The following is a 22798-nucleotide window of genomic DNA, read 5'->3' as shown; positions in this document are numbered from 1 at the left end:
AAAAAACAAGGCAGCAATTCCATAGTAAACTTCTCTGTAGATGAAGGAATATTATTTAACTGCCTCAACTGTGCAGAGGAAAATGAAGGGCATGCACATCATCTTGTCACTACCTGTTAGGCTGCATAAAGACTATCAGAGCATCCAGGTTGCAGATGGTGAGGGGCTACCCTTCTTGGAACTATTATACCATACCTGTAACAGAATACTAAGAGGTAAAAAAGCCCCAGGCAGTCAGGATTCCTGCCTTGGGAGCATCTAAGATAGTGACAGATTCAAGGCTGAAACTTTGGAAGAAAAGTTCAAAGTTTCCAAAACATAAATGAGCAGGCTAAGAATGTCTTAACCTGGAAAAGAGACACATGCTACAGGGGAACAAATAAACTTGTTGTCTTCCAAAGCTGAAAGCCTCTTACACTTAAACAGGAAGAGTTGAGTTCCCTTTGTCTGCAAATTATTATCACTAGGTAGAAATTTTTGTGAGACAGGTGTTTAGCTTCACAAGTAGAGGGAAGATCCAGCTGCTTCCACAAGAGCTATCTGACCTATTTCAGCAGTGGTGAGCTCTCTCTCTCTCTCTCTCTCTCTCTCTCTCTCTCTCTCTCTCTCTCTCTCTCTCTCTCTCTGTGTGTGTGTGTGTGTGTGTGTGTGTGTTCCTTTTACTTTTTGAACCGCAATGCTTTTAATATTGCCCAGACTTGGTTCACTTCAGTTGTATGGGAAAAGGCTTTCTGGTTATGACAATTAATATTCCTGCTCTTTTAATTTCTTTTTAGCAATATAAATTTTATTGGATGTTTTATGTATTTACATTTCAAATGTTACCCTCTTTCCAGGTTTCCCCTCTGGAACCCCCTCTCGCATCCTCCCTCCCCCGCTTCTATGAGGATACTCCCCCTTGTGTGTGTTTCTTTTCCTTTAACTTCATTGTATTCGTTGAACCAATATTCTAGTGGGATCTATGATTATAAAAATAACACTGGTCTTCTGGTGCCTTAAAAATAATTAGAAGTTTCTGAAGTTTCTGTTGCCCTCATAATAGTACCACAAATGGAGAGAGAGAGAGAGAGAGAGAGAGAGAGAGAGAGAGAGAGAGAGAGAGAGAGAGAGAGAGTCTTTAAAACAACACTATCTCAATATCTCAATATCTCAATATCTTACTCTTGGGGCCCTACCTCTGTGCAAGTAAATGGTGCCTAGAGCTAAGGAAACAGAGATCATCCCCTAAAGAACACGCGATAAATAATCTATCATTGAACTATGGTTTTGAATTTAAGAAAGGCTATACTCTTCATTCATCTCATTTTGTTTCAATTTTTCTACATCACCTCTTCAGTCCTTGCTTACTAACAGACTAATCCTTATAAACCAGGATACCACATGGGCAAATATTTTTCTTCTACAGATCTATTGACAAGATTCGAAATAACTTCTTCAGCAGTTTGCAGTAACAATTTATCACCACTAGTTTTGTTTTGTTTTGTTTTTGTCACATCTGCCTTGAAAGATGTCATTATTCTCAGACATTATGCAAGCACATCATAGCATCAGTTATAGTGTCAGGCCTTGGGGCCTCCCTTTGAGAGGATCCCACACTGAGCCTGTCACTGGACTCCCTTTCACTTAGTCTCTTCTTCATTTTTATCCCTGCAATTCTTTTAGACAGGAACAATTCTGGGTCAAAGTTTTTGACTGTGGGATGACAACCCCATCCCTCCATTTGAGGACCTGTCATTCTACTAGAGGTGGACTCTACAGGTTCCTTCTCCTCACTGTTGGGCATTTTATCTAAGGTCCCTCCCACTGAGTCCTGAAGGTCTCTCACCTCCCAAGTCTCTGGTACTTTCTAGAGGGTCCCCCACCTCCCATGTCCCAAGATTGCATGTTTCCATTCATTATGCTGGCTCCCAGGGCTTCTCTCCTGTCCCCCTTCCATACCTGCTCATGGTCCCCTTTTCCCCTCCCCCTCCACTCTCCAACCCAAGTCTCTCCATCTCCTTGCCTCTTGTGATTATTTCCTTCTCCTTCCTAAGTTGGATTGAAGCATCCTCACATTGGCCCCTTGGCTTGTTAATGAATGTTCTTGAGTTCTGTGGATTGTGTCCTAGGTATTCTGTAGTTTTTTGGCTAATACCCACTTATTAGTGAGTGCATATCATGCATGTTCTAAGATCAGGAATTGATAAATGTTACCTCACGGAACTGTAAAGCTTCTGTAGGGCAAAAGACACAGTCAATAGGAGAAATTGGCAAACTACGTATTGGGAAAATCTCTTCACTAACCCCACATCTGATAGAGGGCTTATATCCAAAATATATAAAGAACTCAAGAAGCTAACCTTCAAAAAACCAAACAACCCAATGAAAAAAATGGGGTATAGCGCTAAACAGAGAATTCAAAAGGAAATCTCGAATGGCAGAGAAGCACTTAAAGAAATGTTGAAGTTCTTAGTCATCAGAGAAATGCAAATTGAAACAACCCTGAGATTCTACTTTACACCAATCAAAATGGCTAAGATCAAAGACTCAGGTTTTTGTTTGGGAGGATGCAGAGAAAGAAGAAGACTCCTCCATCGCTGGTGGGATTACAAATGGTACAACCACTCTGGAAATCAATCTGGAGGTTCCCAGAAAACTGGAAATAGTTCTACCTGAGGACCCAGCTATATCACTTTTGGGATATACCCAAAAGATGTCCCACAACAGAAGAATGGATACAGAAAATGTGGTTTATTTACACAATGGAATACTATTCAGCCATTAAAAAAGAGGACATCATGAGGTTTGCAGGCAAATTTATGGAACTAGAAAATATTCTGAGTGAGGTAACTCAGACCCAAAAGGATATGCATGGTATGTACTCACTAAAAAATACATCTTCTAAACTGTGGATGTCTCCATTAAATATGCATAAGACAGTGATTCCCTTTTTTGTCTGTTTAGTTGTTCTTTTAATAGAAAGTTGTGATACTACTGTCTGAGAACCTGTTTTTTATTTTGTTTTGTTTTGTTTTTTGGATTTTTTGGTTGGCGTTTTTTTTTTTCTTTTGGTTTTTTGGTATTTAGTTATGACAGAGCTCATCCAAAGGACAGGACTACAATCATGGATGCCTTTAATCTAATTCTTCCAACTGTATGCTGCTTAATCTTTTTGGATGTCTTTTAAGTTTCATTTTCCTCATCCATATGTGTATGTGTGTGTGTGTGTGTGTGTGTGTGTGTGTGTGTGTGTGTGTGATTTTTCAAGTTAAGTAACTTATGAAACTATAAACTTACAAAGACAGTTAAAAATTCTCATGTTCATAGTAGCCTTATTTATAATAGCCAGAAGCTAAAAAGAACCCAGATGTCCCTCAACAGAGGAATGGATACAGAAAATGTGGTACATTTACACAATGGAGTACTTACTACTCTGCTATTAAAAACGATCAATTTATGAAATTCTTGGGCAAATGGATGGATCTGGAGGATATCATCCTTAGTGAGGTCACCCAATCAGAAAAGAAGTCACTTGATATGTACTCACTGATAAGTGGATATAAGCCCAGAAACTTAGAATACCTAAGATACAATTTGCAAAACACAAGAAAATCAAATAACCCCATTAAAAAATGGGGCTCAGAACTGAACAAAGAATTCTCACCTGAGGAATACCGAATGGCAGAGAAACACCTGAAAAAATGTTCAACATCCTTAATCATCAGGGAAATGCAAATCAAAACAACCCTGAGATTCCACCTCACACCAGTCAGAATGGCTAAGATCAAAAATTCAGGTGACAGCAGTTGCTGGCGAGGATGTGGAGAAAGAGGAACACTCCTCCATTGTTGGTGGGATTGCAAGCTTGTACAACCACTCTGGAAATCAGTCTGGCGGTTCCTCAGAAAATTGGACATAGTACTACCGGAGGATCCAGCAATACCTCTCCTGGGCATATATCCAGAAGATGTCCCAACCGGTAAAAAGGACACATGTTCCACTATGTTCATAGCAGCCCTATTTGTAATAGCCAGAAGCTGGAAAGAACCCAGATGTCCCTCAACAGAGGAATGGATACAGAAATTATGGTACATTTACACAATGGAGTACTACTCAGCTATTAAAAAGAATGAATTTATGAAATTCCTAGCCGAATGGATGGACCTGGAGGGCATCATCTTGAGTGAAGTAACACAATCACAAAAGAACTCACATAATATGTATTCACTGATAAGTGGATATTAGCCCAAAACTTAGGATACCCAAGATTTAAGATACAATTTGCTAAACGCATGAAACTCAAGAAGAATGAAGACCAAAGTGTGGACACTGTACACCTTCTTAGAATTGGGAACAAAACACCCAGGGAAGGAGTTACAGAGACAAAGTTCGTAGCGGTGATGAAAGGATGGACCATTTAGAGACTGCCGTATCCAGGGATCCATCCCATAATCAACTTCTAAACGCTGACACCATTGCATACACTAGCAAGATTTTGCTGAAAGGACCCAAATATAGCTGTCTCTTGTGAGACGATGCTGGGGCCTAGCAAACACAGGAGTGAATGTTCACAGTCAGCTATTGGATGTATCACAGGGCTCCCAATGGAGAAGCTAGAGAAAGTACCCAAGGAGCTAAAGGGATCTGCAACCCTATTGTTGGAACAACATGATGTACTAACCAGAACCCCGGAGCTCTTGTCTCTAGCTGCATATGTATCGAAAGATGGCCTAGTCAGCCATCAATGGAAAGAGAGGCCCATTGGACTTGCAAACTTTATATGCCCCAATATAGGGGAATGCCAGGGCCAAAAGAATGGGAATGGGTGGGTAGGGAAGTGGGGGGCGCTATGGGGGACTTTTGGGATAGCATTGGAAACATAATTGAGGAAAATATGTAATAAAAATATTAAATAAATAAATAAATAAATAAATAAATAAAAGAAGAGAAAAAAAAAAGAATACTGAATGACATTTAAAAAAAAAAAAAAAAGAAAAAGGAAGACCAACATGTGGATACTTCATTCCTCCTTAGAATAGGGAACAAAATACCCATGGAAGGAGTTATAGAGACAAAGTTTGGAGCTAAGTCAAAAGGTTGGACCATCCAGAGACTATCCCACCCGGGGATCCATCCCATAATCAGCCACCATCCGCGGACACTATTGCATATGCCAGCAAGATTTTGCTGAAAGGACCCTGATATAGCTGTCTCGTGTGTGGCTATGCCAGTGCCTGCAAATACAGAAGTGGATGCTCACAGTCATCTATTGGATGGAACACAGAGCCCCCAATGGAGAAGCTAGAGAAAGCACCCAAGGAACTGAGGGGGTTTGCAACCCTGTAGGTGGAACAACAGTATGAACCAGTACAGCCAGAGCTCTTGTCTCTAGCTGCATATGTAGCAGAAGATGGCCTAGTTGGCCATCATTGGAAAGAGAGGCCCCTAGGTCTTGCAAACTTTATATGCCCAAGTACAGGGGAATGCCAGGGCCAAGAAGTGGGAGTGGGTGGGTAGGGGAGCAGGGTGGGGCAGGGTATAGGGAACTTTTGGGATAGCATTTGAAATGTATATAAAGAAAATATCTAATAAAAAACTCAAAAAATAAAGAAAATAAACACACACACAAATCTCAGTTAAAGTTTGCTGACCAATTGCAGTAAATCCTCATGAAGAAGAGAATAAACACATGCTAAGTAGAACTAAGAAAGAAACAATATCCTTGGGAGAAGGTTGGCACAGGCAAACGACCTCTAGAACAGAGATAGCAGTGGATTCCTTGGATATTTGCAGTTTGAAATGCTAAATGAAATCAAAAGAAAAATAACACATTATTGAGAGTAATATGTTTATGAATCAAGCATTTTCAGAACACAGCCAAAAAAAAAAAAAACATGTGTGCAAACCCCTAAGATATTTACTGGCTAGCCCTCTGTGAGAAAAATTAACTGATACTCTAAAGCTGGATCCTATGCAATTCAGATCATATTGTTGATATACAGGTGGTTATTTAAAAAGAGCTTTACATAAGTCTGTGAATATAGCTTGGCCTTGTTATGTACTGGCATATATAGTATTTCTGTGAAAGAAATACTGAGATTCATGTCTGATGACTTTTTTAAACTACATATAATAACAGTTATTGTATGGACATAGTGGATTTTTTCCAGGATGATGGTATATACAGTTACAGTTGTGTATTTATATACAATGACATTGGCAAAATTTAAGTGTTTTCTTTACTTGTATATCTTGTTTAAAAATGATTTATCCAGATTAGCATTAAAATCAACGTCAAGAATATATAAAATTGATTATTCAATATTGTGGGATGACTTCATCCACTTATTTACTTCATGCATCACTACATTCAGTGCACTGAAGCAATTGATTGTGTGAGTATAAAGGCCATTTTAAAAACCAGTTTACAAGACAAATATAAAGACTGTGTGTTTTACTCTCCTATCATATGTTTGTTTTGTTTGACTTTGTAACCTGTGTTTAATTTCCTGATGATATACAAGTCTACACTTGCTCTGCATCTTTGTAATAAAATCCTTTCGAGAAAGACCAAATAGTAATACTAGTTTCAAATTAAGCTGATACAAATAGTAACTCATTTTTATGTAAGAGAGATGTCCTGGGTAATTGAAATTATTTGATAGTTTCAGAGACTCCACATGATGGGGATTATTTTGAAGTGTAATTAATATTTTCCTGCCATTTTACAAGGTTATGTTGAATACACTACAGTTTTTCCTCATAATTTTGGTCCTATTCTCAGCACCAATTATTGTATTAGGCAGCAATTGTACCCTCGAGGGATCAGAACACAGAGAAGAATGTTTTTTTCCTCCCATTAAAGGGACACAGACTTGTATGGTTTTTAAGTTCTGACTTTATTATGCCATTTTCCATGGACTCTTATGCTGTTTATTTTTACAACGTATTGGTCTTCTTGTGATATGACCTGTACAGACAAATTCTCTTCCTTTTCATCTGTAATTTCCTAAGGGATAGAGCTGATGGTTCAATACTTTAGAGAACTTTTGTCAAAAAGCAGTTAGTTCTCTAGTGACAGAGGGACAAAAGACAGTAGTAGTGAGGAGGTAAATATGAGAAGGGTACAATGTATATATGTAGGAAATGTAATAAAAACCTGTCATCCTGGATGGTAACATACTGCTCAGTTATGTTTTCCATGACTTTTCCTTTCTAGTAATTACATTTCTTTTTGACAATCTCAGATATATGTGTATATACTACATTCTAGTTACTCTGACCAGCCCTCAATTCCCTTATTTTCCTTCCAAATATGTCAAAGCCCTTTCTTCCCTACAGGTCCTTTACCCACAAACATGCCTTTCTTTTTTTCTGACCGAATGATTTTAACCAAGCCCCCTCTATGTAGACACAGGTTTAAGAGCTATTCCTTGGATTCTTGAAGACAATGTCTATCTCTCCCCTAAAACCCATTAGCTGCCAATGCTTCAGCATGGAAGACAGGTTCCATAAACCCCTTCACAACCCACAATTGGCTTTTGACAACCCTATCTTGTGCAGGCCCAGTGCAAGCAACCATGGCTTCTGTGAGATCATGCATGCAATAGCTGTGCAGTGTCTTGAAGAGAGCATTTCATAGCCTTTCTCTCTCTCTTCTGTCTCTTACAATAGTTCATTCTCTTCTGCAGTTTCTTGTACCTTAGAGAGTGAGGCATAAATGTTTAAAGCTTGTTTAAAGCTGAGTATTCACCTGTCACTTATTCTCAGCATCTCGGTCAGCCATGAGACTCTGCATTTATCTCCATTCATGACAAATAGAAGCTTTTCTAATTAAGGAAAGATGAAAGTGACACTTTTCTGTGGGTATAAACATAGATATTTAGAATCAGTTTGGTGGTATATTAGTTTATTTAAACTATAATGGTTCCCTTCCTCTGGCCAATAACCTATCCAGTCCATGGTTTGTTTGGTTTTGTTCTTTTTTGGCAAAGTTTATAGTACCAAACGAAAGTATTCAAAAAGCAGGTTTCTTTCAATTTTTGAAGCCTTTAAGCAGTAAAATGTAAGCAGAATTAGTGTAACAGTCTTTAGCTTGGTTGATTGTAGTTTTATAGCGTAATCATCACAGAAGTCAAACTTCTTGTGAAACAGGTCCAATAGACTGAAAACTTGACTTTCACATAAAGCACAGCAGAGCCATATGGTTGTTCGCTTATATTTTAAAGATAAATTATGTTGTGCTCTTTTTTTTCTTCTGTGTAGGGTAAGATAAACCCCAATGAACACATTACTCAAAGCAGAGACTCTGATAAAGGCAATTTTATATTTACTTTCTTTGTAGTGATAGTGATGAAACCAGGAAACTTACTTGAGCTAACTGCCTTTGGTTTTGCTCCTTGCATATTCTATACACAGTCCTTGCATATTCTACATACAGTACTGTGTACAACCTTATATATTTGTTACTTTTCTATTGCTCTGATAAAATATCATAAAGGAAACTAACAGAAGCAAGGGTCAATTTGGACTTTATGGATCCAGAGGGATAAAATCTCTTCAACATCATTACAAGGAGGTGTGGCAGCAAGCAGGTATGAATGATGAGAGAAAGCTCTTATCTTCAACCTTAAAGAGTGAACTTGTAATAACACATAACCTTGAAACTTCAAAGCCGACCTCCAGAGACATACTTCCTAAAGCAAGGTCACACCTCCTAAACCTACCAAGGCAGCACCACCAACTGGGAACGACATTTTAAAGTGTCAAAGACCACAGGGGGCATTCTCATTCAAACTATTTCTGAGCATTACTTTAATGCTTTTTTCATGCCAAATTTGCCAAGATCTGCACAGGTATGCCGTGTTCCCAGCGAGTCTCATAAGTGCAAGTCTAGATTTCTCAAAACAGTGAATGAATTTTGTGAAAGGTACTTTCAAATAAAATTTAAATCCTTTCAATAATATAGTCTACTAACATATTTCAAATTACTTCTTCTACCTCAACAGGCTTGTAATAAAGTTTGGTGAACACCTCTGTTGAACTAAGTTAAAACTTTCACATTAAAAAAAAAAAAGACTTTTTACCAAGGAAGAAACTAGATATATTTATTAATTATAATCATGTTTGCACTTTTCAAAGAAACATGATTATGTATTTGGTTGAACCAAGTCTCCTTGACTTTCTAAGAGGCATCATTTGCCTAGCTAAGTGATGTTATACACTTGACTTTTACATATATAGCTCATTTGTTCTCATGAAATGTACAGTTCCAAATAGACATGAACCTTACTTTAAATTATAATAAGGTGGCATTCTTTCTAAAATTGTTGCAGCAGCCTTGGCTAGTAGGTACAAATACTGACACACAGAGAAGTTTAGCTAATATAATTTTAAATAGTTTTTTTATTTGTAAATAATAGTAGTATATCCTAATAAATAACAGATAACTCCCCTCACCCCATATCATTTAATGATGTCTATATTGTATGGTCTTCCTTACAGGAATCTCAGCATCTGACTCCAGGATTTACCTTACAAAGTAAGTGGGTTTGTTTTCCAATTCCTTCTTTATGCCAACCATCCATATTCCAACCATCCATATTCTCACTTCCCTTACTCTTCCCCTCTTTTCTGCTTAATGCTATTAAGACATAAGGGAATGATGGTAACGAAAGGTTACATTGGGATTGATTGTTCTTGTTCCTATTTTTCATCCATTATTATGACAGAAGGCTATGAAATCATCCAGGAGGGCTGCATGCTTAGAAAATAATTTCCTTGTGATACTTGTTTGAGAGTAAGAGCATGAATAGTAATTGTTTGTGTCCATTCTATTTAGAGTGGAGTGACCCAAGCAGCAGAGCTTCCACAAAGTCAGTACCACTCAAGTCGTGAGTATTTGTCCTCCCAAACTACAGTGCTGAGGTGCTGTTCCCTTGGTTTTTTTCTTTGTAACTGTGAAACTTTACTCCTATTTCAAGTTAGTGAGGCAGTAATCAAATTCTCATTCCCTTTGTACGTGCCAGTTACTATAACATATATACCATAAGCTGAGCAGTTTATCAGTAGAAGAAATGGGTGCCTAACAGTTCTAGATTCTAGGAAGTCAGAGGTAACGTCAGAGGTATCTGTTGAGATAGCCTCATATTATAGAAGTGGCAAGAGCATCTCTGAAACAGCACTTAGAAAGACACAAATCCCATTCATGAAGGTTCACCTTTGTGACAGAATTATCTCTTCTGCCTCCTAGTACTTGTTACCTCCTGGGGAAGGATGGCAAATATACATCTTCAGTAGACACAATCATTTATACCAAAGTATCTGTGGTCAGCAAGTAAGAGTAAAAATGAATGTGTAATAGGATATCTAAGATGTAGGCATTTCAGGTCAATACCTGAAAACAACTGTTACTTTAGTGAAAACAGTCCAAACATTGGTTTTTCACATTGTAATGGGGTATTGAGCTTCACATAACTTCAGTACAACTACCTGTCCAGCTACTAGCAAGGACAAAGAATGGACAAGAAAAGCAATGTGACTTGCAAGACTCCACTGTTTGTAGATGATCTGTCATCTCTGTGTTATAGCCAAATAAGAAAAGTCGAGAAGGCTGAGAAAAATATGGCAGAGTCCAAGGGTGATGTTTAGAAGTCAGAGCCTTGCAATTCATTCTGCATTGTCTTCATTTTTTATTAATGTCAACCAGAAGAGGAGTTTATAGAAAACCAATTTCCTCAGATTAACTATTGTAGAATTTTTTAAATATCCATTTGCCCAAGTGTATATCAATGGAGCGTTTCTGTCATAACTTCCTTCTTTCCTAATAACAGAAAATGGAAGTTGACTTTTCTGTGTAATAGTATGTACTTGAAATTTTTGAAAATGAAATAATTTATGACACAGAAGTGGTCTAATGACACACTTGAAGTGAATTGCTCACCTATTGGAAGATCATGAATAATTGCATAAAACAACTGGGACTGTCTCCAAGTCGACTGAGACATTGACATAGCCAGTGGTACTTCCACTCTATCTTCTTGTTGCAGTGTGGTAATTAATCCTCAAATCACTGACCTAAACACCAGTCCTTCATTGTTGTTGTTGTTATTGTTGTTTGTGTTTGATTTTTGCAACTGACCTGTACCTTGTGATTAAAAGCTAAAATTTAACAACCAAAAGTCCTTGGTTTCACAATTCAAAACAAAACAAAACAAAAATGGAATAAAACCATGTTTTTGATGTAATGGTCACATTAATGGGCATGCTGGAATCAAATTGTCTCTGATATTGTGCATTTCATATTTTTACATTAATCACATTAACTGCCCCTTTTGTTTTTATGAATGAGCCACAGATCTTATTTCCTTATTGCCACTCCTAAATTACCATCTTCCTACAAAAAATAATAAGATACATAAACACATTTTCAGGAAGTCAATACAAGTTTGCAAACAAGGAAGAATATAAAATTGTACTTTAATAGCAATATGATCTTACTCCTAAAGCTTGTATGCTATAATTCCATTGTGAAATATGCTGTTTACCGAATAGGCCAGAGATTTAAATATTCTGATAGTCTATACCTAACACAAAGAAATGTATCAAATGTGACTTAGAGTTGGAGGCTGCATTTCAGAAAATAGCATTTACTGCAGAGCATACAGTGAAGATGGTAAGACTAAAATTCTCAGTAGTAAATATCAGTAAGACTTGTGGGTACTAAGTCCATTTTATGATTGAGCCTCCTCCAAGTATTATCCATCAGACTGTATCTAGAAACTTTCCTTCTTATGGGAAGATATTGGTTTAGTACAAAGGATGGCAGAGCCATAATTAAATTATTTTTATTTTAGCTTTCAAATTCTTATCATTTCACTTATTGTTATTATTATCATTTTTTCTCATATTTTACCTTGGTATACTATTAAGAAAACTTCTAGGATTTTCCATTTGGCAGGGTAATCCTGAAGGTGATTAGGAACATTCTGAGTATAGACTAATTGCCAAAGTTTAGAAGTTGGTCAAAAGTAACTCTTAAGACAAGCAAGCTATGAGAAACATCTATTCAAGGTCAGCAAATGTCTAAGGAATGTGACCTACTGCTTAGTACTGCAGCAAGAGATTAGAGCCTTGGAAAACAGAATCCCTTAATTGCTGAGATAGTCTATTCATTTTCCTCAGCTTGATTTGCTTTCCCTGGTTGACAAGATGCAGATCTTCCATTCAAGTATGGATTGTTTATAAGAACGGCATATGTGGGCACTGATCCAGTGATCATTCACCTCTATGCATTTGAGTGCAGGCTTGTGACTACCTAGGTTCACTATTTGTTCTTGTCATTTGCTACTCTTGCCTTGAGTAAACCCAAACATTTAATTGGCCTTCTGGAGAAGTAGGTATACTTGCTATACTTTCTTGACATATAGTGCTTATACCTGCTCCAATTAAATCTATAAATTTTCATTAGACAAGAAAATCTGACTTTGAGAATTTAGAAGTCTCTGTTCCACTGTAGTCATGGCATTTTGTTTGTGCGGTGAGGGGAAGGGAGGGCACTGGATGTAGAAGATGTGAGTTTAAGTCACAATGAAATTTATCTTTATTTTAAAGTACAAAGAATCTCTTAAAGGAAATTAAGCAACTCAATGAGAAAATGTGTATACACATATATACCCCGCAAAAGCTTGTTAGATTTTAAATATAAGTATACACTTTAGTAATTAAATCTAACTACATAAACTAGTGTTTAACTTTAATCCTTAATAATTTTTAGAGAATTGAAGACCCAGCAGTCAGCCACCCCCACTGCCAGTGCTCAGAGAGTCTGAGTTATAATCATTAAAATACTCTGACTCATATCTTCTAAATATAACACTTCTAATCTCTTACAGAAATGTTTGTTGTTACCCAAAGAGGAAAACGCATGAGTGCTAGATGGTCAATTTTTTTCATGAATATGGGAGTTATATATTTAACATGAGTATCATGTAATATATATATATATATATATATATATACACATCAGTTACTAGATTCAGTCTCTCAGTGGACACCAGATATCATGTTACTTTACAGATTCTTAAGGAACCTATTAAGGGCCAATAGAGGAGAAAACAAAGCCTGGATTTTCTTTGCATGGCCTCATCAAATTAATCATCATACATCATCAAGTACTTTCCACTACTACATTCTTATTTGCCTTTCTTTGCCTCCTTATATTTGAATTTGGAGAAGCATTTAAAACAGCAACAACAACAACCACACCATCAACAACAGATTAAATATATTCAGTTTCCCTAAAAAGAATTCTAAATGGGTTCCATGAACCTATACTTGTCCATTCAGTTAGCCTTTGATCTCAGGTTTTCTGTGAGTACTGTTGAGAAGACAGCAACTCCAAATATCAAATTCCTTTGTTAAACTTGGTTATTCGCATTTGGACTCTGCCCAATTGGAAACCATCCAGAAACCCTCTTATCCAAGCAACTCTATGTTTTAAGACATTGTAATTGACAATGTCTGGAGAGTTTCCATACAGGCCCCAATATAAAGTCAGATATAATCACGGTGCTTTTTTCCTGCCATAAAACCAGTACCTTTGCTTATAGTGTTGACTATGTGTCTGAAAACCCCAACCATGAATCCAGAGACCTGATGATGGGCAATGTGAAATCAGATTTACTGTGTCTGTCTACAGTTTCCATATGTGTAGTTAATATGTGTATTGCATGAATAAACACATGCATGTAGTTCTAGGTAGTAGGAAAGGGAGCTATGCTATTACATAAATGACAGAAACCTTAAATAATGACCATTGTGTTTTGAGCTTATTTGTCAAAATGATCTTATCCTTTTCCCAAAGCTATAATACAGTTTCTGTCCCTAAAAATTATTCAGCCCACTTGGAAGATAAATTAACCATGCACCTTTATCTCAAAGGAACATTTGGGCTCCAGAGAACTATTCAGGTAGCACTGTTTTTCAGATAAAACAATGTGAAAGTAGGCTAAGAGCCTGTGTATTTAATTCTTCCTCACTTTCTACAAGTATGGATTGTTCTTTTACATTGTGATCTGATGAGTTCAGGAATTTGATACAACAAATTTGATCTTTTGTCCAGGCTTGTTGGCACATGCCTATAATCTCAGAATGTAGGATGTAAGAGTGAGAGGATCAAGGTTGGATGCCAGCCTGGGCAAAATGAAACTCTGTCAAAAATAGTTAAAGAAAGAAAGGAAAGGGAGAGGTAGGAGTATATAGGAGAGAGCATGCATGCATATTGGTTTTTATATCATGATACAAACCTTTAAGGAAACTGGCAGAGCTGGCTGGTAGGAATGGGCCCCACAAGAAATTATACCCTTTTGCTTTGTAAGATACAAAACTGAAAAATTGCTTTATTTAACTCAACTATCATCATCTCTAAACTTTCTCTAAATGTTATGAAGATTTCATTACCATAGAGAATAGCAAGTTTATGAGAATGTGTCTTTCAGAATGTTTTAACCGATAGAAACAAAACATTATTTTTTAGATGAATTTTCACCAATTGAACAACAAAAACACCCTCACATTCATTATAGCTATGACCATCCTCCTGCTAAAACTTTCATCATCAAAAATGCTTCCTTTGAGGATTTGATTTGAGATTTATGAACTGCTCTGCCTTATTGCACAGCAATAACCCACAGTCTCTAGCAATTCCAGATATTCCTTCTTAAGTAGGTATTTTGTCTGCTACTTGGATGAAATTTGGTAGCAACATAGCTGTGTTATAGCAGAAAAAATATTATTTTCTAATCTGATTAATGCTTAATCAAACCACACGACTTGGTCCTTGACATATAGCAATGCTAATAATCACTTTGAGTTAATCCAACACTTTATTTCTGTGAAAAATCTGGTAACCTCAGTGAGTTTCAGTAGTTGTAGACATTCAGATTTTTGAGCTAAAACAAACAAACAAAAAAACAAAGCAAAACATTATTTTAAATGCTAACACTTGCTTTTAACCTGTCTTGTATGCCTGTGTCTCACATCTTGCCAACCTCTCCAAAGGACTTAATATATTTTTGGAAGTTCTCCACTGCATCAGGAACAGCCACCTGGGAGGAGAAAACAAAATTTGGCAGTCTGTTCAAGCTGTGAATTAAAGGTAATTCACAGTTTGAAATGAAGCAGCATGAGTTCCTTAAGAAGAGCAATCAGACATTAAGAGGATTTTTTATTGAAGGTTGTATATTGGCTAATGTTTCAACAAGCAAAATTGGCATTTGGAATGTTCACATCAAGACATGCTAAAGCTGTTGTGGCTTGATAGGTGCCAAGACTGAGACCTGGGGATCCTTTAAAAGGAGCTAGAGGTTTCTACTTTCACCATCAGACATTAATGTACTTGAAAGATCACGTTTTATTTCTGTGGTGGTGTTCACAGGTCCAACATTATCATAGCCTTTGAATATTTTACATGGATTTTTGAGATGTCTATATAGTTAGAAATACACTTTTTTATTTCTCTCTCTGAGAAAAATTGAGTACCTCTTCTACTTCAGTTACATTCATTCATTCATTCATCTCTTAGGGCTTCCATTTCTTTCAACAAATATGTTTTCAACACATAACACATACTATGTGTATCTCTGGGTCACATATTTTAACTCAGGCTAAATGCCACCCATCTTTCTCTCAATAAGCTCATAGTCTCCGAAAAATTATACACTAGTAACTCAACCAGTTAATACTTATGGAGTATCTAATATGTGCCAGGTCTTTCCATTCAGTCTTTCTATGTACAACAAGCCCATGGTGTTGACCATAATTACCAAAGCAGAAACCAAAGTTCAGAGTCACTGAGTAAGTTTACCCAAAGCTACTCTTGCAAAGGGCAATGATGGACCTGACTCCACGCATGTGCTCCTTTTACATTAAAGCCTAGCTTTGGGCACTTTGGAAGTAGCCATTTGAAGTCAGGATGTTCCTTGTCCAAGAATTAGGCATAATCTCAATTTAGACCTTTATGGTAGCTAACAATTTAATTGAAATCAGGGATCTTCATTTTACTGTTGAGCTCAGTCTTCCACCTACTGTTTCTACTATGCATGCTAATGGGAAACTCTGGAGGCAGATGCTTCTTCATCTCAGACATTGTAGACAGATTGTATCACAAAGACTGTAAAATGTCCCCTACAGTGAGACTGAAGGATCCATGCCTGCAAGGGACTTATATCACCATGAAAAATCCACACAAGATGGATTGTTATGGCATGTGATGCAAACAACATTTCTCTCTGGAAATCTCCATTTTTCATATTAAAGCAAAACAAATATGGAACTAGTGCTTGGGCCTGCTTTATGAGATGTTTAATCATTGCCTTTCATTCCTCGCAACCTGTTTGATAATTGGAAAATTGCTTTACATTCTCATCGTAGACTTTAAAAAAAGATTTCCCATCTGTTATCAACCATAGTGACATATTTTAGAGTTTCCACCAATGTTTTGAATTGTAACTAGGATTGAAGTAAATAATACTGTTAGTATACACAAAATTATTAAGAGTCAATATTTAAAATAATTTTAGTTGCATAATTAAATGGAGTATAGTGATAACACATACATGCTGGCTGCACACATGCACATACATTCTGTGTTCCAGAATGAGGGCCTGTGAATGCTGTCTGATGTAGTAAGATGATTGTGGATACATTCATCTCTCTTTTTCACTTACTAGATTGTAAAATACAGTATCAGAGATGTTTTTAATGTGATCTGTGACTGATAATTTTAAAGCACTTCCATCCATTCTATTAGCCTTCTGCAAGTAATTAGAGCAGTGGCAGGGCAGTGGTGGAGCACACTTGATCCCAGCACTTGGGAGGCATAGGCAGGCAGATTTCTGAGTTCGAGGCCAGCCTGGTCTAGAAAGTGAGTTCCAGGACAGCCAGGGCTACACAGAGAAACCCTGTCTTCAAAAACCAAAGGAAGAAAATGTAATTAGAGCAGTTTTATTAAAGACCATGTAGGAAGAGACCAGACATGGGAATGCAAGATACCTGCTCAAATTCTCCTAAGGAGTAGCCAGGAGTAGATGTGAAGACAATATTTGGCCATTAGAATAGTCTGCCTTGTTCCCAGATTTCTCAGATGACTACAAGTCCAGAACTCAACAATCAGAATTCTAATGTCTTCCAATCCCAGGTGAAAAAAAATATGGTAGCAGAATAGAAATTAAAGAAGAGGAGGGGGAAGAGAAGGAGGAAACGGAGGAGGAGGAAGGAGAGGAGGAAAAATCCAACTGAGGCTAGACAGATGACAGGAACTATCTATTTTTCCTACTTCTAGAATATCTGTTCTGCTTTCCCATCCTATCAAGCATCACAGGGCACTATTGGGAATGCCATGCTTAAAGGCCTTGCTTTTGACACCTTTTTTTAAAGGTGCCAAAGCCTTCAAGTTTTACTGACAAATGGGGAGCAGCTTGGGTAGAGTACCACATATGCATGCACAATTATAGCTGGAAGTCAGTCAGAAAATCAGAAAAAAATGCTGGTCTGTGTGATTAATCCATTTCTATTTACAGTGAGTTCAAAAAGAGAAAATTCTCAAAGCTACCTGATTTACATCCACAAAGAGGCTGCCAAGAGAATAAAATAGGATTGTATTTGCTACCCATGGGATATCTATATCTGTAACTTGGCAGGCCAATACTTTATTGCACTGCCATATCCTTTTTTTTGTTTTATTTTTATTAGATATTTTCTTTATTTACATTTCCAATGTTATCCCCTTTCCTGGTTTTCCCTCTGAAAACTGCCTATCTCCTCCCCGTCCCCCTGCTCACCAATCCACCTACTCTTGCTTCCTGGCCCTGTCATGTCTTTGATGAAGGAACCAGACATAAAAGAGTGGTGTTGAAAGGAATGATGAGTATAGGGGTGGAATGTAACGACTTATGGACAATAACTCCACTAGCCTCCTTACTTAATCTTTTAACTTACTTGATTCTGCAAAATGTTGCCTACATTCAAAAACAATAATCCAGAAATTTCCAGAAAGTAAATTTCATTGGTTATATAGTTTAAAAATAAAGAAAATAAACTATATATCAGTAATGTGCTTAAATAATTACATCTAACTCTCTGGTTACCTACTAACTTACATGCACTGTGACAAATAGTTTACAAATGTAGAATAATTCTTCTTAACCACAACGTAACAAGATGTTGATATAATCAAATCAGTATCAGTCCAATGATTGTCTTTCCAGGTCTCTGAGATGTCCAAACATGCATGTTTACATAATTAGTGCTGCTGGTAATGTGGAAGTCAAACCTACCTAGTACAGAGGTACTAAGCCATCTTACAGGTTCACAGGTTCATGTTTAATCACACTGTATGCTCATAATATTCTGAGAGGTAGGTATGATTTAACAAATTTTATGGAGAAGGAAATTTCATCTCAAAGAAATTAAATGACTTTCTGAAAAATCACAGAAATTCATCTCACAGAAATCACAGAATTACTTTTTAAGGGAACTGAAATTTTACTCTAAGACTCTTGAATTTAGAACTCAAACATCTTGTGGTGTATTAGCTCACCCATATAAGGTTACAATTTAATTAACTGTTATTATTTAGTGTTATACAGTGTTTGTAATGTTGCATTTGAACATTTCTAAATTCTTCATGTCTAGAGGTATGGCCTCTACTTCTGGGAGTCACTCAAATTTGACCTCTCTTAAGTCCTCTCTGTTCACACCCAGTTGAATTCACTCTGTGCTTTTCTTAGCATTTGTCTCTTCTTTAAAAATGAAAAAAAAAAACAAGCAAATATGATACATTATTTAGACTCTTTGGAGGCTTCATTGCTTTCAGATAAGTCCATGTACAGGCTTTGAAGTCAACTAGAATCAGATAGGTTGGGTGAAGGTTCCAAGTTCACAGATAGTAGTAATGCTAGTGGCTCAGTCCTATGCTCTTTTTGCTGTTCAACATCATGTTTTACAAGTGTTGTGTCAAAGTGCTTGCAATCAGGGGATCAGCTGGTAATGCTGTCAAAGGACAAGAGATTTAAATCTATAATGGCATGTGCTACCCCCGCACCCATCCGGTTATATATTTCCAGCATGTTTCTAAATATTTAAACATTTTTCACAAAGAGTACACATTCCCATTCTATTAGTCACATTGAATGATTATTTAATATAATGAAGCTTCAAGCACTTGCAGAATAATCTGAGTTAAAAAATGCATAACCATGTGATTTTTACAAGTTTATATAAGTTCATGGTTATATGAATGGTAGTTAGAGTTGGGCCTACATTTATCTTCATTGTTTTGCATGGTGTTTTTTATTTCTGAGATTGAAGAGGACCTAAAAAGTGACCTGACTTGCCCTTTACTAGTAGATTAAAATTCCAGCTTGTAGCTATGGTAACTGTACCTTGAAAATTAGACCCTGACAGAGTCACTAAGAAATTTAGAAGTGCACAGTTGCTGTGAACTTTGAAAATAAATAGATGGCATACAACAAGGACAGCCTCTTAATGAAAATAATCCATGTGTCAAATGATTAAAATGTTAAGTTTATGTGTATTAGGGAGAGACAACAAAGGTTATATATGTGTGGATTTTTTTTAAGTGTTTAAAAAAGGGATTGACTTCAGTTTGAAGCAAGTTCTTTTCTCCATGAAATTTAAATCAACTTCAGCTCAATTTATGCTATTCAGAAAGAACCATGTTGTTCAGTATTCATGGTGGCAGGAAGCCAAAATGCAGAGTAAAGATGTAAACATAGAAAAGGTACTGCTGGAGGTGTATCCCAGGAAAAGTTCACTATCCCAAGGACTTAAATGGCAGGTACAGTTAAAGCACAGACTGCTGTGTCTAGGCATTTGGGTACGTGTACAATGTGGAGAAGCAGCTTGACAGATTTTCTGCTCAAGAGATGTAGTCACTGATGCCCCTGTAGTATAAAGTCCTATGACTGGTCTCCAAGTCTGAGAAATAAAAAAAGAAATATGATACATTTTACTTCTCAAGAAGATGAAGAACTGAGAAATGGTAATTTTACGATTTTCATTATACCTTTCTGCCCAAAGGAAACATGGAATTGAAGCCTCTGCATTGAGTTGCAAATGCATCCCTAGTTCCAGGGCTCCAAGGCAACATGTTTTTGTTTCTTTAGAGCAGTGGTTCTTAACCTTCATAATGCTGTGACCCATTAATACAGTTCCTCATGTTGAAAGGACACCCAAACATACCATTATTTTCAAAGCTACATCATAACTACAATTTTCTGTTATGAAAAACAATGTAAATACCTGTATTTTATGATGATTTTAGGCAACCCCTGTGAAAGGGTCATTAGACTTCCAGGGGTCTTCCAGGTTGAGAATCTCTGCTTTAGACCCTCTCTTTTCTCAGTGACATTTTACTATTATTTCCTGGTTGTATTAAAATAAAAGATAAGACAAATTAAGTGCTAGGTTTGATATCGCATGTTTCATATCCACTATCAAATTAACTGGTTACAATTCAATGGTATGCATTCATTGCTGTCACCCACACTTCACTGTCGAATAACTAATGTTCATGTATTAAATCTCAAATTATTATAGTTCGTAACAATGATTCCATGACTTTTCCTGTGTTTGACTGGTTCTAAAATAGCTCTTGTAACCTGTCCTTCCTGGCTGCTCATACAGTTTTTAAACACAGAGTCCACTTGAACTCAATTGTCCTGGATGGTGGCAGTACCTCTTCTAGATAACACAGGCAGATAAGCAAAAAGCGAGGAGAACAATAACTTGACCAAACATTTTGTGTTCTAATCCCACTGCTGTAATCATTTTTGAGCCATAATTTATTGCTTGGTTCATATACTTGTGAATGACTACATTTGAAATATCATAATAAGAGTTGCCAAATTTCTAATGAGGTAAACAATCATCTTTAAATGCATAAGGGAAATCATCTGAATACAAAGTCCAAATAAAGCTTCCTTCTGTGAAATAATCAGTCTGTCCCCTTGCCTTGTCATATTGTTCCTGATTCCACACATCTGTCCCTGTTTCTGATTCTGCCTTTAATTATTATCAGGCTTGACTAGGAGCCCCTGAGAAATAAGCTCCCTTTTTGCTGGGAGGAAAGATAAAGTCATATTTAAATAGGCTTTAAAAATAAGAATGGAATCTCCAAAGACATACACTGTAGAACACACTGTATATCAAAATATATAAGTGCATAATTGAAACTGACATAGTAAACACATTGCTGACTGAACTATGAAAAATAATCCACTAAGGTGCTATTTCCCTATTCCTAAGTACTCAGTAAAGAGTCTATTGCCATAAAGTGGATGTACACTGTTTAAAAATATTTGTGTGTATTTTAGCATGTTTTCTTTAGGCCCAATAGGATATGCTTTTCTTCTCTAGTTAGAAAAAGTACACAGTAAGAAATTTAGCTAAGTGGCATATTAAGTAAAGGTCTAAAGTAGTTTTAGAAGATAATGATTTTGAGCAAAGCAATGTCTTTAGCAATTTGATTCTGAACATGACATAAATTAACTTCGTAGAGTAGAATCAAAAGAGGTTCAATTAAATCTTTCTAGCCTACCATATAACTTGACATTTCACACCCAGAGCAGTCACTACTGACAGCTTTATTACGAGCCTGAAGTCACAAGCAGAATAAGCATACTAGTGTAAATAAACAAATTAGAGTGTTCTTTTCTGTAAAAGTCCTAAAAGCCCCATTAAACTATGATTGAGTAATAGCTGTTCTTAAGCATGCACCTTTCTATTGCTTTCACTAAAAATTATAGGTCTGAACTAAAGTAGTGTGGTTTTTTAAATCATATCTAAATTAATGTTTATTGTTTCTTAATTCAATGTAGAAAAATTGATGAGGTCTGCTCTACAAGAGAGAGATAGATGATAGATGCGATACCTTATTATGCACATTGTAAACATTTAAGAACACTTTTGCTCTAAAGTCATTATGTAGTTTCTCAAGTTTTAGCATATAGCATAAGACGCTGTTTAATTCCACAGTGGCAGCGCTCCATTGATGCAAAGATTTGGAAGCATAGCTTCCTATAAGTAGAATTGCACTGGTTTTTTAATAGAAAGCAAACAATAAAGCAGATGAACTGTTGCAAATGTCTGTTTGAAAACCAATCTGAGAAAGTACACATGCATGTGCCTACCCTCTTATGCTGTAGACTGACTGCATGATGTTTGTTATTGAATCATTATGATGCATAATTTTATGAGAGAGAAAAAGAAAAGCTGTATATACATGGTTTTTTTTTCCATTTGACACAAAGCTGTCACAAAGATTCTAGCATACATTTTCAAATATATAAATAAGTACTTTTTCACCCTTAAAAAGAATACTTCACTTTGAAAATAGTTTGCCACAGGTTTCCTGTAAATTCTAAGCCCATCTTCTCATGTGTTTACAAACTGCCTTAGTTTTCAAAACATCAATTTACTTGTAGTTTCCAGAAACAAATCTATTGTACAAATTAATGCTTGCTTGCATAAGATAAAAAACAAACACTATTTTATATAAAATAGTCCATGGTTTATAGTTTCTTCATCATTAATATTAATTATTTATATTCAACCAGTTTTTGTTAACACAAGTGGAGCTGGAGATGCCACAGGCTGCCTCAGAGGTAGTTCCATAGTGCTCATTCATAATTAGCAAAATGCCCTATTTCAGCAGCAGTCAATCAACCACGGCCTTGTTCTTGTTCTCATGGGAACCTAATCCTTCAGTCCCTTCTTAAGTCTGCCTTCTTCTCGGACA

General features: G+C 36.5%; 1 protein-coding gene across 2 annotated transcripts in view; it reads left to right on the top strand.

Annotated features, from left to right (window-relative positions):
• Aff2 (ALF transcription elongation factor 2) overlaps window positions 1-22798 on the top strand; it is a 494279-nt gene that overhangs the window by 334514 nt on the left and 136967 nt on the right. For both annotated transcript variants that reach the window (XM_021152989.3, XM_021152988.3), the window contains exons 5-6: window positions 9484-9520; window positions 9821-9854. In XM_021152989.3, coding sequence (XP_021008648.1) covers window positions 9484-9520; window positions 9821-9854 — 71 coding nt within the window. The remainder of the gene's footprint in view (window positions 1-9483; window positions 9521-9820; window positions 9855-22798) is intronic.

Source organism: Mus caroli, unplaced genomic scaffold (assembly GCF_978045245.1).
Source record: "Mus caroli unplaced genomic scaffold, Mus_caroli_1 scaffold_5, whole genome shotgun sequence".
NCBI classification, from domain to species: domain Eukaryota; kingdom Metazoa; phylum Chordata; class Mammalia; order Rodentia; family Muridae; genus Mus; species Mus caroli.
The sequence above is the reverse complement of the archived record's forward strand: the minus strand, read 5'-3'. Positions and strand labels throughout refer to the sequence as shown.